We start from the raw sequence: 16,149 nt of genomic DNA, 5'->3' as shown, positions 1-16,149 counted from the left end.
CCAAATTGTTTTCCACTGGCAACAACCTTCCTTCCTGGAAAATCGTTTCCCCTGCCGAAATGGAGAACAAGCACGAAACAAGCAAACACAACTCAAAACACAAACACAAGGAAGCAATCCGAGCAAGCTCTAGCTCCTCATAGCTCATCGATGCCCCCACTGGCGTGCTACTGAAAACAGCGGCTGCACCCATTAAACTCATTCATTACTGGAGAACGAGACAGACCTCAGCAGATCCCTGCTCCCACTGCGACACACCCGCTCCAAAAGACAGAAAGGAAACAACCCCCACACAACACATAAACCTGCCCCAGAATAGAATTCAGCATCAACCTAAGGATCCTGCTGTAACATTGCTACACTGACCCAGGACAGCTCAATTCTCTTCCCACCTATTTACAAAACAATCCTCATTCTGGGAGCTCCGGAAGCATGGCCAGTATTGCACTAGGATCCTCTTCGTGAGGTAGCCGGAAGTCTGGAAACACAGCAAATTTACCTATTTCTCTACACAACACGGAGGGTAATTCTCAGAAAAGGCTTAACACCCGAATCCTCATACTTCAAATGGTTGTGTTTTCCCCATTCGGACTGAAAGGTGAGAGTGGAACTCGGCTGCCCAAACCGTGGCGCCGATATCAGCTGCAGGCCAGAGCAAGCCTTTCCGAGGAGATTTTAAACAACCGGTGGGAGCAAGATCCTGAAGCATTTCTTCCAAGATTGGCAGCAGGAGATGAAACCTGGCTCTACCCGGCAGGATCCTGAAGACCAAGCACGAAGCCGTGGCTAGCAAGAGGTGGCAGTGCTCCAGCCGAAGCCACAGAGGAGCAGTCAAGAGCGGAGGTCATGGCCACCGTTTGGGGGGGGATGCCAGAGGGATTCTCCTCGTTGGCTTTCTGGAGGGCCAAACCCTGATCACATCTGCTCACTGGCAGAGCCTTTTCAGAGAGTTAGCCAAAGCTGGAGCGGAGAAGGTCCCCACCAGAGAGTTCTTCTCCACCACGACAACGTTCCTGCTCATGCCTTTCTTCCAACGAGGGCAGCTGGGCAAGACTTGCCATGGGAAATCACGAGGCGTCCACCTTACCGTCCTGATTTGGCGCCTGCTGACTTCTTTTCGTTTCCTTGTCTTAGAAAACCTGTAAAGGGCACCCAGTTTTCTTCAGTTAACAACGGAAGAAAGATTGCATGGAAACAGTTACATTCCCAGGACCCTGGGGGGCTTTAGGGATGGGCTGGACGGCGGGGAGGAGACACTGCTTCCAGAAGGGTCTCGAAGTTGATGGAGACGGGGTCGAGAAGTAAAATACACCTTTTTCATTTTTCTCCCTTAATCCCACTTTTCTACGAATGTTTCCAAGTCCCCTCACACGACGGCAATCCCAGGTAAAGAGTTGTCCTCCTCTGTTGGTTCTCCTTCCTACGATTTTGTCTTGCGGTGTTGTTATTTTCGCTTTTACTCCCAAGGGGATTCTGTCTGTGTCTTTGGGAATCCACAGATGCGGGGGCTGGGAACAAGGAGGGCCAACGGTAGAACTCAGTGGGGTGTGTCCAGGCTGCAATTAACCTAATGAACCTGCCGGGCACAGCAGTCCACCTGGCGTGGACCGTCCCGATTGGCTGCGTTGGGCTGACGGAATGAATTCGTATTGGGGCGGGGCTGCCCAAGGCCCAAGGGGGTCAGGGCTTGAGTCCTGGGTGGGCCCGGGGCTGGCTATATAAGGCCGGGCTCTGGCAGCCCAGCTGCATTCCGCCTCGGACGGCGCAGCGCAGAGGTCACTCCAGGCTGCGGCTCCACATCCCGAGGGACAGAAGCGGGCCTGCTCAGCTGTCTGCAAGGACCGGCGTTCCAGACCAAGTGGCCCGCTGCTCCGAGGACCCAGCTCGCTCCAGGTTGTGGGGACTCCACGCCCCGAGGCCTGCGGTCCGCGAGGACCAGCGCCCCGGAACCAGTGGCCCACTGCTCCGAGGACCGAGCTCGCGCCAGGCTGTGACTCCACATCCCGAGGTCGCTGCCTGGCGACCGGGCAGCGAGGACCGGCCACCCCAGACTTCGTGTCCCGCCGCCCCGAGGACAGAGCCGCGAACGCGAGGACAGCGACGCCTGCACAGCTCTGCTGAGATGGCGGCAGGCTCCACTACGCTGCGCGCAGTGCAGAAGCTGCAGGTGCGTCTGGCCACGAAGACGAACCCCAAAAAGCTGGAGAAATATTTGCAGAAACTCTCCGCCCTGCCCATGACGGCAGACATCCTGGCGGAGACTGGAATCAGAAAGACGGTGAAGCGCCTGCGGAAGCACCAGCACGTGGGCGACTTTGCCAGAGACTTAGCGGCCCGGTGGAAGAAGCTGGTGCTTGTGGACCGAAACACCGGGCCTGACCCACAGGACGCTGAGGACAGCGCTTCCCGACAGCGCCTCGGGGAGGCTCTCCAGGACCAGGAAAAGGCCTGGGGCTTCCCAGAAAACGCGACGGCCCCCAGGAGCCCATCTCACAGCCCTCAGCACGGACGGACAGCACGCAGAACACCTCCGGGACAACAGAGACCTCACCCGAGGTCTCCCAGTCGCGAGCCCAGAGCCGAGAGAAAGCGCCCCAGAATGGCCCCAGCTGATTCCGGCCCCCGTCGGGACCCTCCAACGCGCACCGCTCCCCTCCCGACGCCCGAGGGCCCTGAGCCCGCTGTGCCCGGGAAGCAACCCGGAAGAGGCCACGCTCACGCCGCTCAGGGCGGGCCTCTGCCGGGTCCGGGCTGCCAGGGCCAACCTCAGGGGGAAGCGGTGGCGAGCCACAGCAAGGGGCGCAAATCGTCCCGCTGGGCTTCGGCTCACAAATCGCCTCCTGTCCAGGAAAGCCAGTCAGAGAGGCTGCAGGCGGCCGGCGCTGATTCCGCCGGGCCGAAAACGGTGCCCAGCCTTCTCTTCGCAGAGCTCTGGGACCCCTCAGCGGCCTGGATGCAGGCCAACTACGATCTGCTGTCCGCTTTTGAGGCCATGACCTCCCAGGCAGAGCCAGAAGCACTCTCCGCGCCAACGTTCCAGGAGGAAGCCGCTTTCCCTGGACGCAGAGTGAATGCTAGGCTGCAGGTGTACTCGGGCTCCAGGCCTGCCTGCCAGCTCCAGGTGCTGACGCTGCGCCAGCAGTGCCTCCCGGTGCTTAGAAACAATCCGGACGCCCTCGGCGACGTGGGAGGGGTCGCCTACTCGGTTCTTGAACCCGTTCCGGAAGGGTGGACGCCTGATCAGCTGTATCGCACAGAGAAAGACAACCACGCACTCGCTCGAGAGACAGATGAATTATGGAGGATTCATTGTCTCCAGGACTTCAAGGGAGAAAAGCCGCAGGAGCACGAGTCTTGGCGGGAGCTGTACCTGCGGCTTCGCGACGCCCGAGAGCAGCGGCTGCGAGTAGTGACCACGAAAATCCGATCTGCACTTGAAAACAAACCCAGCGGCCGACAGACAAAGATGATCTGTTTCAACTCTGTGGCCAAGACGCCTTATGATGCTTCCAGGAGGGAAGAGAAGTCTGCAGGAGCCGCTGACCCCGGAAACGGGGAGATCAAGCCAGCCCCCCAGCCCGCAGGAAGCAGCCAGCCTGCCTCCGGCCTCGGGGACGGCGGCGGCGGCGGCGGCGGCGGCGGCGGCAGCAGCAGCAGCAGCAGCAGCAGCAGCAACGTCCTTCACGGGCTCCCTGAGAAGCGGGCCAACCCCTGCCTGAGCAGCAGCAATGAGCACGCGGCGCCCGCGGCCAAGACCCGGAAACAGGCTGCCAAGAAAGTGGCCCCGCTGATGGCCAAGGCAGTTCGAGACTACAAGAGAAGATTCTCCCGACGATAAACTCAGGACTTGCCTGACACATAAAATCTGGGGGGAGGAGGACCAATGCAAAGTCAACGCGGGTTGGGGAACGAAACTTCCAATGGACACCAGGACCCTTGGCTGGGTGCAAAGTTGAGCCTCTGAATTCTGCAGGTGTCAAGCGCTGGCCCTGTGATTTTTGCCTCCCACACCCGGCCACTGCCTCCCTGCTTGGAGGACACCTCAGAATTCAGAAGATATTATGAACGCGTTCGGATCAACTCTGCTTTGGTGGTTCACCGACCGTTTTTTAAACAACGCCCTAGTTGCCATCATAAATCAGGTACGAGATGTGAGAGTCCCTTTTGCCGTTTGTTCTCTCTTCTGAAATCATGGAGCACACAGGGACTTCTTAGACACAAACTCTCAATCCATCAGTTGACACTGATAACTCCGACTACGCAAAATGTCTTGTTACTGTTGTTGTTTTCTTTTAGATAAAAGGCCGGGCATGATCCTCTAATCGTGAGCCATCCTCCTCCGGGAGGCCGAGGAAAGCAGATCGCTTGAGCCCAGGAGGTGGGGACCAGGCTGGGCCAAACGGAGAAGCCCCGTCTCCACAAAAGATACCAAAATTAGCCCGGCGTGGTGGCACGGCCCCTGTGGTCCCAGCTCCTTAAAGGGCTGAGGTGGCAGGATCGCCTGAGCTGGGCAAGCGGAGGTTGCGGTGACCCTTCCTCATTCCACTGCACTCCAGCCTGGATGACACAACCAGAGCACACCTCAAAGAAAACTGCTGTTTGTTTGAAGAAAGGAACTCTTGGCTTTCATACATAAATGCTAACAACTGGTACGTTCCTTAAGTCAAAACACTTTTACTAGAGTCATTCCCAGTCTTTTCACCCAGAACCCCTGTGAAAGAATGGCGACACCTTAATCAGCTTATTTAGGTTCTCGATCAGGAAGTCTAAACCTGCCAACCAGAGTTTCTAATTCCCATGAGATGACCGGGTTAACTACCTTGACTTCACCTCCTACCAGCTCCTGCAAGCTTTGGTGAACGTTTGCCTTCTAACTCAGGGCATTTGTTGGCTTCACGCGGGCTGGTAGTCACAGGTCCGTGTGCCAGATACGACACACACACATACACACAAACAAAGACACACACACAAACGCACACACACACGCGCGCGCACACACACAAACACGCACGCGCACACACACCACCCCCCCCCCCCCATTAAGTAAACCTCGTTCTTAGGCGTTACCGACAGTGAGGGGTAGAGAGAGAAATACAAAGACATAAGCCGCAAGGCAAAACCGAGCAAGGGCAGCAGAAGAGATCAAAGTCCTGTACCCTGGGCTGTCAGCAGCATGGGGGCTGGGAAGCTCCTGGAAGCAGGCACCTGAGTGGATGCCGGTGCACGTCAAAGGAGGCCTTCAAGCCTGAAGAACACGGAAGGAGCCAGAAACGGGGTGCCACAGAGATGCCACCCTTAAGGAAGACAGAAAAGCATCCGTTCCGGGGAAGGGGACATAATCCAGTCAGCGACCGCGTAAAACTCAGACATGTCCGGGCACGGTGACTCGCGCCTGTATTCCCGTGGCTTTGGGAGGTCGAGGCCGGCGGACCACCTGAGGTCAGGAGTTGCAGACCAGCCTGACCAACCTGAGGAAATCCCGTCTCTTCTAAAAAGACGAAACTCGGTTGGGCTTGCTGGCGAGCGCCTGTAATCCCAGCTACTCAGGGGGCTGAGACAGGAGAATCGCTTGAACCCGGGAGGCGGGGTTTGCGGTGAGCCCAGATCCCACCACTGCGCTCCAGGCTGGACAACAGAAGCCAAACTCCGTCTCAAAATTGAAAAACAAAACCTCAGAAAACCTTCCCCAGCAAGGGCCAGAGACAACGCCCGTCCCTATTTCTTGACAGCAATTCAAGAGAGAATCTCAGGTGGCCTGCAAAACTCACAAGAGAGCAGAATATCCTCCCCAAGGCAGAGAAGCCACACGCTCTCTCTGGAGGAGGTGGAGTGGCCACCGATCACCCTGCAGCCCCTCCCCACTCCCAGCCAGAAACCCCAGTCCCTCGGAACCAAATTGTTTTCCACTGGCAACAACCTTCCTTCCTGGAAAATCGTTTCCCCTGCCGAAATGGAGAACAAGCACGAAACAAGCAAACACAACTCAAAACACAAACACAAGGAAGCAATCCGAGCAAGCTCTAGCTCCTCATAGCTCATCGATGCCCCCACTGGCGTGCTACTGAAAACAGCGGCTGCACCCATTAAACTCATTCATTACTGGAGAACGAGACAGACCTCAGCAGATCCCTGCTCCCACTGCGACACACCCGCTCCAAAAGACAGAAAGGAAACAACCCCCACACAACACATAAACCTGCCCCAGAATAGAATTCAGCATCAACCTAAGGATCCTGCTGTAACATTGCTACACTGACCCAGGACAGCTCAATTCTCTTCCCACCTATTTACAAAACAATCCTCATTCTGGGAGCTCCGGAAGCATGGCCAGTATTGCACTAGGATCCTCTTCGTGAGGTAGCCGGAAGTCTGGAAACACAGCAAATTTACCTATTTCTCTACACAACACGGAGGGTAATTCTCAGAAAAGGCTTAACACCCGAATCCTCATACTTCAAATGGTTGTGTTTTCCCCATTCGGACTGAAAGGTGAGAGTGGAACTCGGCTGCCCAAACCGTGGCGCCGATATCAGCTGCAGGCCAGAGCAAGCCTTTCCGAGGAGATTTTAAACAACCGGTGGGAGCAAGATCCTGAAGCATTTCTTCCAAGATTGGCAGCAGGAGATGAAACCTGGCTCTACCCGGCAGGATCCTGAAGACCAAGCACGAAGCCGTGGCTAGCAAGAGGTGGCAGTGCTCCAGCCGAAGCCACAGAGGAGCAGTCAAGAGCGGAGGTCATGGCCACCGTTTGGGGGGGGATGCCAGAGGGATTCTCCTCGTTGGCTTTCTGGAGGGCCAAACCCTGATCACATCTGCTCACTGGCAGAGCCTTTTCAGAGAGTTAGCCAAAGCTGGAGCGGAGAAGGTCCCCACCAGAGAGTTCTTCTCCACCACGACAACGTTCCTGCTCATGCCTTTCTTCCAACGAGGGCAGCTGGGCAAGACTTGCCATGGGAAATCACGAGGCGTCCACCTTACCGTCCTGATTTGGCGCCTGCTGACTTCTTTTCGTTTCCTTGTCTTAGAAAACCTGTAAAGGGCACCCAGTTTTCTTCAGTTAACAACGGAAGAAAGATTGCATGGAAACAGTTACATTCCCAGGACCCTGGGGGGCTTTAGGGATGGGCTGGACGGCGGGGAGGAGACACTGCTTCCAGAAGGGTCTCGAAGTTGATGGAGACGGGGTCGAGAAGTAAAATACACCTTTTTCATTTTTCTCCCTTAATCCCACTTTTCTACGAATGTTTCCAAGTCCCCTCACACGACGGCAATCCCAGGTAAAGAGTTGTCCTCCTCTGTTGGTTCTCCTTCCTACGATTTTGTCTTGCGGTGTTGTTATTTTCGCTTTTACTCCCAAGGGGATTCTGTCTGTGTCTTTGGGAATCCACAGATGCGGGGGCTGGGAACAAGGAGGGCCAACGGTAGAACTCAGTGGGGTGTGTCCAGGCTGCAATTAACCTAATGAACCTGCCGGGCACAGCAGTCCACCTGGCGTGGACCGTCCCGATTGGCTGCGTTGGGCTGACGGAATGAATTCGTATTGGGGCGGGGCTGCCCAAGGCCCAAGGGGGTCAGGGCTTGAGTCCTGGGTGGGCCCGGGGCTGGCTATATAAGGCCGGGCTCTGGCAGCCCAGCTGCATTCCGCCTCGGACGGCGCAGCGCAGAGGTCACTCCAGGCTGCGGCTCCACATCCCGAGGGACAGAAGCGGGCCTGCTCAGCTGTCTGCAAGGACCGGCGTTCCAGACCAAGTGGCCCGCTGCTCCGAGGACCCAGCTCGCTCCAGGTTGTGGGGACTCCACGCCCCGAGGCCTGCGGTCCGCGAGGACCAGCGCCCCGGAACCAGTGGCCCACTGCTCCGAGGACCGAGCTCGCGCCAGGCTGTGACTCCACATCCCGAGGTCGCTGCCTGGCGACCGGGCAGCGAGGACCGGCCACCCCAGACTTCGTGTCCCGCCGCCCCGAGGACAGAGCCGCGAACGCGAGGACAGCGACGCCTGCACAGCTCTGCTGAGATGGCGGCAGGCTCCACTACGCTGCGCGCAGTGCAGAAGCTGCAGGTGCGTCTGGCCACGAAGACGAACCCCAAAAAGCTGGAGAAATATTTGCAGAAACTCTCCGCCCTGCCCATGACGGCAGACATCCTGGCGGAGACTGGAATCAGAAAGACGGTGAAGCGCCTGCGGAAGCACCAGCACGTGGGCGACTTTGCCAGAGACTTAGCGGCCCGGTGGAAGAAGCTGGTGCTTGTGGACCGAAACACCGGGCCTGACCCACAGGACGCTGAGGACAGCGCTTCCCGACAGCGCCTCGGGGAGGCTCTCCAGGACCAGGAAAAGGCCTGGGGCTTCCCAGAAAACGCGACGGCCCCCAGGAGCCCATCTCACAGCCCTCAGCACGGACGGACAGCACGCAGAACACCTCCGGGACAACAGAGACCTCACCCGAGGTCTCCCAGTCGCGAGCCCAGAGCCGAGAGACAGCGCCCCAGAATGGCCCCAGCTGATTCCGGCCCCCGTCGGGACCCTCCAACGCGCACCGCTCCCCTCCCGACGCCCGAGGGCCCTGAGCCCGCTGTGCCCGGGAAGCAACCCGGAAGAGGCCACGCTCACGCCGCTCAGGGCGGGCCTCTGCCGGGTCCGGGCTGCCAGGGCCAACCTCAGGGGGAAGCGGTGGCGAGCCACAGCAAGGGGCGCAAATCGTCCCGCTGGGCTTCGGCTCACAAATCGCCTCCTGTCCAGGAAAGCCAGTCAGAGAGGCTGCAGGCGGCCGGCGCTGATTCCGCCGGGCCGAAAACGGTGCCCAGCCTTCTCTTCGCAGAGCTCTGGGACCCCTCAGCGGCCTGGATGCAGGCCAACTACGATCTGCTGTCCGCTTTTGAGGCCATGACCTCCCAGGCAGAGCCAGAAGCACTCTCCGCGCCAACGTTCCAGGAGGAAGCCGCTTTCCCTGGACGCAGAGTGAATGCTAGGCTGCAGGTGTACTCGGGCTCCAGGCCTGCCTGCCAGCTCCAGGTGCTGACGCTGCGCCAGCAGTGCCTCCCGGTGCTTAGAAACAATCCGGACGCCCTCGGCGACGTGGGAGGGGTCGCCTACTCGGTTCTTGAACCCGTTCCGGAAGGGTGGACGCCTGATCAGCTGTATCGCACAGAGAAAGACAACCACGCACTCGCTCGAGAGACAGATGAATTATGGAGGATTCATTGTCTCCAGGACTTCAAGGGAGAAAAGCCGCAGGAGCACGAGTCTTGGCGGGAGCTGTACCTGCGGCTTCGCGACGCCCGAGAGCAGCGGCTGCGAGTAGTGACCACGAAAATCCGATCTGCACTTGAAAACAAACCCAGCGGCCGACAGACAAAGATGATCTGTTTCAACTCTGTGGCCAAGACGCCTTATGATGCTTCCAGGAGGGAAGAGAAGTCTGCAGGAGCCGCTGACCCCGGAAACGGGGAGATCAAGCCAGCCCCCCAGCCCGCAGGAAGCAGCCAGCCTGCCTCCGGCCTCGGGGACGGCGGCGGCGGCGGCGGCGGCGGCGGCGGCAGCAGCAGCAGCAGCAGCAGCAGCAGCAACGTCCTTCACGGGCTCCCTGAGAAGCGGGCCAACCCCTGCCTGAGCAGCAGCAATGAGCACGCGGCGCCCGCGGCCAAGACCCGGAAACAGGCTGCCAAGAAAGTGGCCCCGCTGATGGCCAAGGCAGTTCGAGACTACAAGAGAAGATTCTCCCGACGATAAACTCAGGACTTGCCTGACACATAAAATCTGGGGGGAGGAGGACCAATGCAAAGTCAACGCGGGTTGGGGAACGAAACTTCCAATGGACACCAGGACCCTTGGCTGGGTGCAAAGTTGAGCCTCTGAATTCTGCAGGTGTCAAGCGCTGGCCCTGTGATTTTTGCCTCCCACACCCGGCCACTGCCTCCCTGCTTGGAGGACACCTCAGAATTCAGAAGATATTATGAACGCGTTCGGATCAACTCTGCTTTGGTGGTTCACCGACCGTTTTTTAAACAACGCCCTAGTTGCCATCATAAATCAGGTACGAGATGTGAGAGTCCCTTTTGCCGTTTGTTCTCTCTTCTGAAATCATGGAGCACACAGGGACTTCTTAGACACAAACTCTCAATCCATCAGTTGACACTGATAACTCCGACTACGCAAAATGTCTTGTTACTGTTGTTGTTTTCTTTTAGATAAAAGGCCGGGCATGATCCTCTAATCGTGAGCCATCCTCCTCCGGGAGGCCGAGGAAAGCAGATCGCTTGAGCCCAGGAGGTGGGGACCAGGCTGGGCCAAACGGAGAAGCCCCGTCTCCACAAAAGATACCAAAATTAGCCCGGCGTGGTGGCACGGCCCCTGTGGTCCCAGCTCCTTAAAGGGCTGAGGTGGCAGGATCGCCTGAGCTGGGCAAGCGGAGGTTGCGGTGACCCTTCCTCATTCCACTGCACTCCAGCCTGGATGACACAACCAGAGCACACCTCAAAGAAAACTGCTGTTTGTTTGAAGAAAGGAACTCTTGGCTTTCATACATAAATGCTAACAACTGGTACGTTCCTTAAGTCAAAACACTTTTACTAGAGTCATTCCCAATCTTTTCACCCAGAACCCCTGTGAAAGAATGGCGACACCTTAATCAGCTTATTTAGGTTCTCGATCAGGAAGTCTAAACCTGCCAACCAGAGTTTCTAATTCCCATGAGATGACCGGGTTAACTACCTTGACTTCACCTCCTACCAGCTCCTGCAAGCTTTGGTGAACGTTTGCCTTCTAACTCAGGGCATTTGTTGGCTTCACGCGGGCTGGTAGTCACAGGTCCGTGTGCCAGATACGACACACACACATACACACAAACAAAGACACACACACAAACGCACACACACACGCGCGCGCACACACACAAACACGCACGCGCACACACACCACCCCCCCCCCCCATTAAGTAAACCTCGTTCTTAGGCGTTACCGACAGTGAGGGGTAGAGAGAGAAATACAAAGACATAAGCCGCAAGGCAAAACCGAGCAAGGGCAGCAGAAGAGATCAAAGTCCTGTACCCTGGGCTGTCAGCAGCATGGGGGCTGGGAAGCTCCTGGAAGCAGGCACCTGAGTGGATGCCGGTGCACGTCAAAGGAGGCCTTCAAGCCTGAAGAACACGGAAGGAGCCAGAAACGGGGTGCCACAGAGATGCTACCCTTAAGGAAGACAGAAAAGCATCCGTTCCGGGGAAGGGGACATAATCCAGTCAGCGACCGCGTAAAACTCAGACATGTCCGGGCACGGTGACTCGCGCCTGTATTCCCGTGGCTTTGGGAGGTCGAGGCCGGCGGACCACCTGAGGTCAGGAGTTGCAGACCAGCCTGACCAACCTGAGGAAATCCCGTCTCTTCTAAAAAGACGAAACTCGGTTGGGCTTGCTGGCGAGCGCCTGTAATCCCAGCTACTCAGGGGGCTGAGACAGGAGAATCGCTTGAACCCGGGAGGCGGGGTTTGCGGTGAGCCCAGATCCCACCACTGCGCTCCAGGCTGGACAACAGAAGCCAAACTCCGTCTCAAAATTGAAAAACAAAACCTCAGAAAACCTTCCCCAGCAAGGGCCAGAGACAACGCCCGTCCCTATTTCTTGACAGCAATTCAAGAGAGAATCTCAGGTGGCCTGCAAAACTCACAAGAGAGCAGAATATCCTCCCCAAGGCAGAGAAGCCACACGCTCTCTCTGGAGGAGGTGGAGTGGCCACCGATCACCCTGCAGCCCCTCCCCACTCCCAGCCAGAAACCCCAGTCCCTCGGAACCAAATTGTTTTCCACTGGCAACAACCTTCCTTCCTGGAAAATCGTTTCCCCTGCCGAAATGGAGAACAAGCACGAAACAAGCAAACACAACTCAAAACACAAACACAAGGAAGCAATCCGAGCAAGCTCTAGCTCCTCATAGCTCATCGATGCCCCCACTGGCGTGCTACTGAAAACAGCGGCTGCACCCATTAAACTCATTCATTACTGGAGAACGAGACAGACCTCAGCAGATCCCTGCTCCCACTGCGACACACCCGCTCCAAAAGACAGAAAGGAAACAACCCCCACACAACACATAAACCTGCCCCAGAATAGAATTCAGCATCAACCTAAGGATCCTGCTGTAACATTGCTACACTGACCCAGGACAGCTCAATTCTCTTCCCACCTATTTACAAAACAATCCTCATTCTGGGAGCTCCGGAAGCATGGCCAGTATTGCACTAGGATCCTCTTCGTGAGGTAGCCGGAAGTCTGGAAACACAGCAAATTTACCTATTTCTCTACACAACACGGAGGGTAATTCTCAGAAAAGGCTTAACACCCGAATCCTCATACTTCAAATGGTTGTGTTTTCCCCATTCGGACTGAAAGGTGAGAGTGGAACTCGGCTGCCCAAACCGTGGCGCCGATATCAGCTGCAGGCCAGAGCAAGCCTTTCCGAGGAGATTTTAAACAACCGGTGGGAGCAAGATCCTGAAGCATTTCTTCCAAGATTGGCAGCAGGAGATGAAACCTGGCTCTACCCGGCAGGATCCTGAAGACCAAGCACGAAGCCGTGGCTAGCAAGAGGTGGCAGTGCTCCAGCCGAAGCCACAGAGGAGCAGTCAAGAGCGGAGGTCATGGCCACCGTTTGGGGGGGGATGCCAGAGGGATTCTCCTCGTTGGCTTTCTGGAGGGCCAAACCCTGATCACATCTGCTCACTGGCAGAGCCTTTTCAGAGAGTTAGCCAAAGCTGGAGCGGAGAAGGTCCCCACCAGAGAGTTCTTCTCCACCACGACAACGTTCCTGCTCATGCCTTTCTTCCAACGAGGGCAGCTGGGCAAGACTTGCCATGGGAAATCACGAGGCGTCCACCTTACCGTCCTGATTTGGCGCCTGCTGACTTCTTTTCGTTTCCTTGTCTTAGAAAACCTGTAAAGGGCACCCAGTTTTCTTCAGTTAACAACGGAAGAAAGATTGCATGGAAACAGTTACATTCCCAGGACCCTGGGGGGCTTTAGGGATGGGCTGGACGGCGGGGAGGAGACACTGCTTCCAGAAGGGTCTCGAAGTTGATGGAGACGGGGTCGAGAAGTAAAATACACCTTTTTCATTTTTCTCCCTTAATCCCACTTTTCTACGAATGTTTCCAAGTCCCCTCACACGACGGCAATCCCAGGTAAAGAGTTGTCCTCCTCTGTTGGTTCTCCTTCCTACGATTTTGTCTTGCGGTGTTGTTATTTTCGCTTTTACTCCCAAGGGGATTCTGTCTGTGTCTTTGGGAATCCACAGATGCGGGGGCTGGGAACAAGGAGGGCCAACGGTAGAACTCAGTGGGGTGTGTCCAGGCTGCAATTAACCTAATGAACCTGCCGGGCACAGCAGTCCACCTGGCGTGGACCGTCCCGATTGGCTGCGTTGGGCTGACGGAATGAATTCGTATTGGGGCGGGGCTGCCCAAGGCCCAAGGGGGTCAGGGCTTGAGTCCTGGGTGGGCCCGGGGCTGGCTATATAAGGCCGGGCTCTGGCAGCCCAGCTGCATTCCGCCTCGGACGGCGCAGCGCAGAGGTCACTCCAGGCTGCGGCTCCACATCCCGAGGGACAGAAGCGGGCCTGCTCAGCTGTCTGCAAGGACCGGCGTTCCAGACCAAGTGGCCCGCTGCTCCGAGGACCCAGCTCGCTCCAGGTTGTGGGGACTCCACGCCCCGAGGCCTGCGGTCCGCGAGGACCAGCGCCCCGGAACCAGTGGCCCACTGCTCCGAGGACCGAGCTCGCGCCAGGCTGTGACTCCACATCCCGAGGTCGCTGCCTGGCGACCGGGCAGCGAGGACCGGCCACCCCAGACTTCGTGTCCCGCCGCCCCGAGGACAGAGCCGCGAACGCGAGGACAGCGACGCCTGCACAGCTCTGCTGAGATGGCGGCAGGCTCCACTACGCTGCGCGCAGTGCAGAAGCTGCAGGTGCGTCTGGCCACGAAGACGAACCCCAAAAAGCTGGAGAAATATTTGCAGAAACTCTCCGCCCTGCCCATGACGGCAGACATCCTGGCGGAGACTGGAATCAGAAAGACGGTGAAGCGCCTGCGGAAGCACCAGCACGTGGGCGACTTTGCCAGAGACTTAGCGGCCCGGTGGAAGAAGCTGGTGCTTGTGGACCGAAACACCGGGCCTGACCCACAGGACGCTGAGGACAGCGCTTCCCGACAGCGCCTCGGGGAGGCTCTCCAGGACCAGGAAAAGGCCTGGGGCTTCCCAGAAAACGCGACGGCCCCCAGGAGCCCATCTCACAGCCCTCAGCACGGACGGACAGCACGCAGAACACCTCCGGGACAACAGAGACCTCACCCGAGGTCTCCCAGTCGCGAGCCCAGAGCCGAGAGACAGCGCCCCAGAATGGCCCCAGCTGATTCCGGCCCCCGTCGGGACCCTCCAACGCGCACCGCTCCCCTCCCGACGCCCGAGGGCCCTGAGCCCGCTGTGCCCGGGAAGCAACCCGGAAGAGGCCACGCTCACGCCGCTCAGGGCGGGCCTCTGCCGGGTCCGGGCTGCCAGGGCCAACCTCAGGGGGAAGCGGTGGCGAGCCACAGCAAGGGGCGCAAATCGTCCCGCTGGGCTTCGGCTCACAAATCGCCTCCTGTCCAGGAAAGCCAGTCAGAGAGGCTGCAGGCGGCCGGCGCTGATTCCGCCGGGCCGAAAACGGTGCCCAGCCTTCTCTTCGCAGAGCTCTGGGACCCCTCAGCGGCCTGGATGCAGGCCAACTACGATCTGCTGTCCGCTTTTGAGGCCATGACCTCCCAGGCAGAGCCAGAAGCACTCTCCGCGCCAACGTTCCAGGAGGAAGCCGCTTTCCCTGGACGCAGAGTGAATGCTAGGCTGCAGGTGTACTCGGGCTCCAGGCCTGCCTGCCAGCTCCAGGTGCTGACGCTGCGCCAGCAGTGCCTCCCGGTGCTTAGAAACAATCCGGACGCCCTCGGCGACGTGGGAGGGGTCGCCTACTCGGTTCTTGAACCCGTTCCGGAAGGGTGGACGCCTGATCAGCTGTATCGCACAGAGAAAGACAACCACGCACTCGCTCGAGAGACAGATGAATTATGGAGGATTCATTGTCTCCAGGACTTCAAGGGAGAAAAGCCGCAGGAGCACGAGTCTTGGCGGGAGCTGTACCTGCGGCTTCGCGACGCCCGAGAGCAGCGGCTGCGAGTAGTGACCACGAAAATCCGATCTGCACTTGAAAACAAACCCAGCGGCCGACAGACAAAGATGATCTGTTTCAACTCTGTGGCCAAGACGCCTTATGATGCTTCCAGGAGGGAAGAGAAGTCTGCAGGAGCCGCTGACCCCGGAAACGGGGAGATCAAGCCAGCCCCCCAGCCCGCAGGAAGCAGCCAGCCTGCCTCCGGCCTCGGGGACGGCGGCGGCGGCGGCGGCGGCGGCGGCGGCAGCAGCAGCAGCAGCAGCAGCAGCAGCAACGTCCTTCACGGGCTCCCTGAGAAGCGGGCCAACCCCTGCCTGAGCAGCAGCAATGAGCACGCGGCGCCCGCGGCCAAGACCCGGAAACAGGCTGCCAAGAAAGTGGCCCCGCTGATGGCCAAGGCAGTTCGAGACTACAAGAGAAGATTCTCCCGACGATAAACTCAGGACTTGCCTGACACATAAAATCTGGGGGGAGGAGGACCAATGCAAAGTCAACGCGGGTTGGGGAACGAAACTTCCAATGGACACCAGGACCCTTGGCTGGGTGCAAAGTTGAGCCTCTGAATTCTGCAGGTGTCAAGCGCTGGCCCTGTGATTTTTGCCTCCCACACCCGGCCACTGCCTCCCTGCTTGGAGGACACCTCAGAATTCAGAAGATATTATGAACGCGTTCGGATCAACTCTGCTTTGGTGGTTCACCGACCGTTTTTTAAACAACGCCCTAGTTGCCATCATAAATCAGGTACGAGATGTGAGAGTCCCTTTTGCCGTTTGTTCTCTCTTCTGAAATCATGGAGCACACAGGGACTTCTTAGACACAAACTCTCAATCCATCAGTTGACACTGATAACTCCGACTACGCAAAATGTCTTGTTACTGTTGTTGTTTTCTTTTAGATAAAAGGCCGGGCATGATCCTCTAATCGTGAGCCATCCTCCTCCGGGAGGCCGAGGAAAGCAGATCGCTTG

The 16,149-nt window shown here is 57.8% G+C and overlaps 3 protein-coding genes across 7 annotated transcripts in view; 2 read left to right on the top strand and 1 right to left on the bottom strand.

Moving 5' to 3' along the window:
• KATNAL2 (katanin catalytic subunit A1 like 2) overlaps positions 1-16,149 on the bottom strand; it is a 495,511-nt gene that overhangs the window by 125,809 nt on the left and 353,553 nt on the right. The gene's annotated exons all lie outside the window — the stretch shown is intronic.
• On the top strand, positions 2,123-3,838 carry LOC134760353 (elongin-A3-like). Its single transcript, XM_063717032.1, has 2 exons — positions 2,123-3,644; positions 3,720-3,838. The coding sequence occupies exons 1-2, from the start codon at positions 2,123-2,125 to the stop codon at positions 3,836-3,838; spliced, it is 1,641 nt and encodes a 546-aa protein (XP_063573102.1).
• Positions 13,904-15,619, top strand: LOC134760352 (elongin-A3-like). The gene is made up of 2 exons (XM_063717031.1): positions 13,904-15,425; positions 15,501-15,619. Exons 1-2 carry the CDS (start codon positions 13,904-13,906, stop codon positions 15,617-15,619), a joined length of 1,641 nt encoding a protein of 546 aa, XP_063573101.1.

Source organism: Pongo abelii, chromosome 17 (assembly GCF_028885655.2).
Source record: "Pongo abelii isolate AG06213 chromosome 17, NHGRI_mPonAbe1-v2.0_pri, whole genome shotgun sequence".
Classification (NCBI taxonomy): domain Eukaryota; kingdom Metazoa; phylum Chordata; class Mammalia; order Primates; family Hominidae; genus Pongo; species Pongo abelii.
This window is presented reverse-complemented; position numbering and strand designations above follow the sequence as displayed.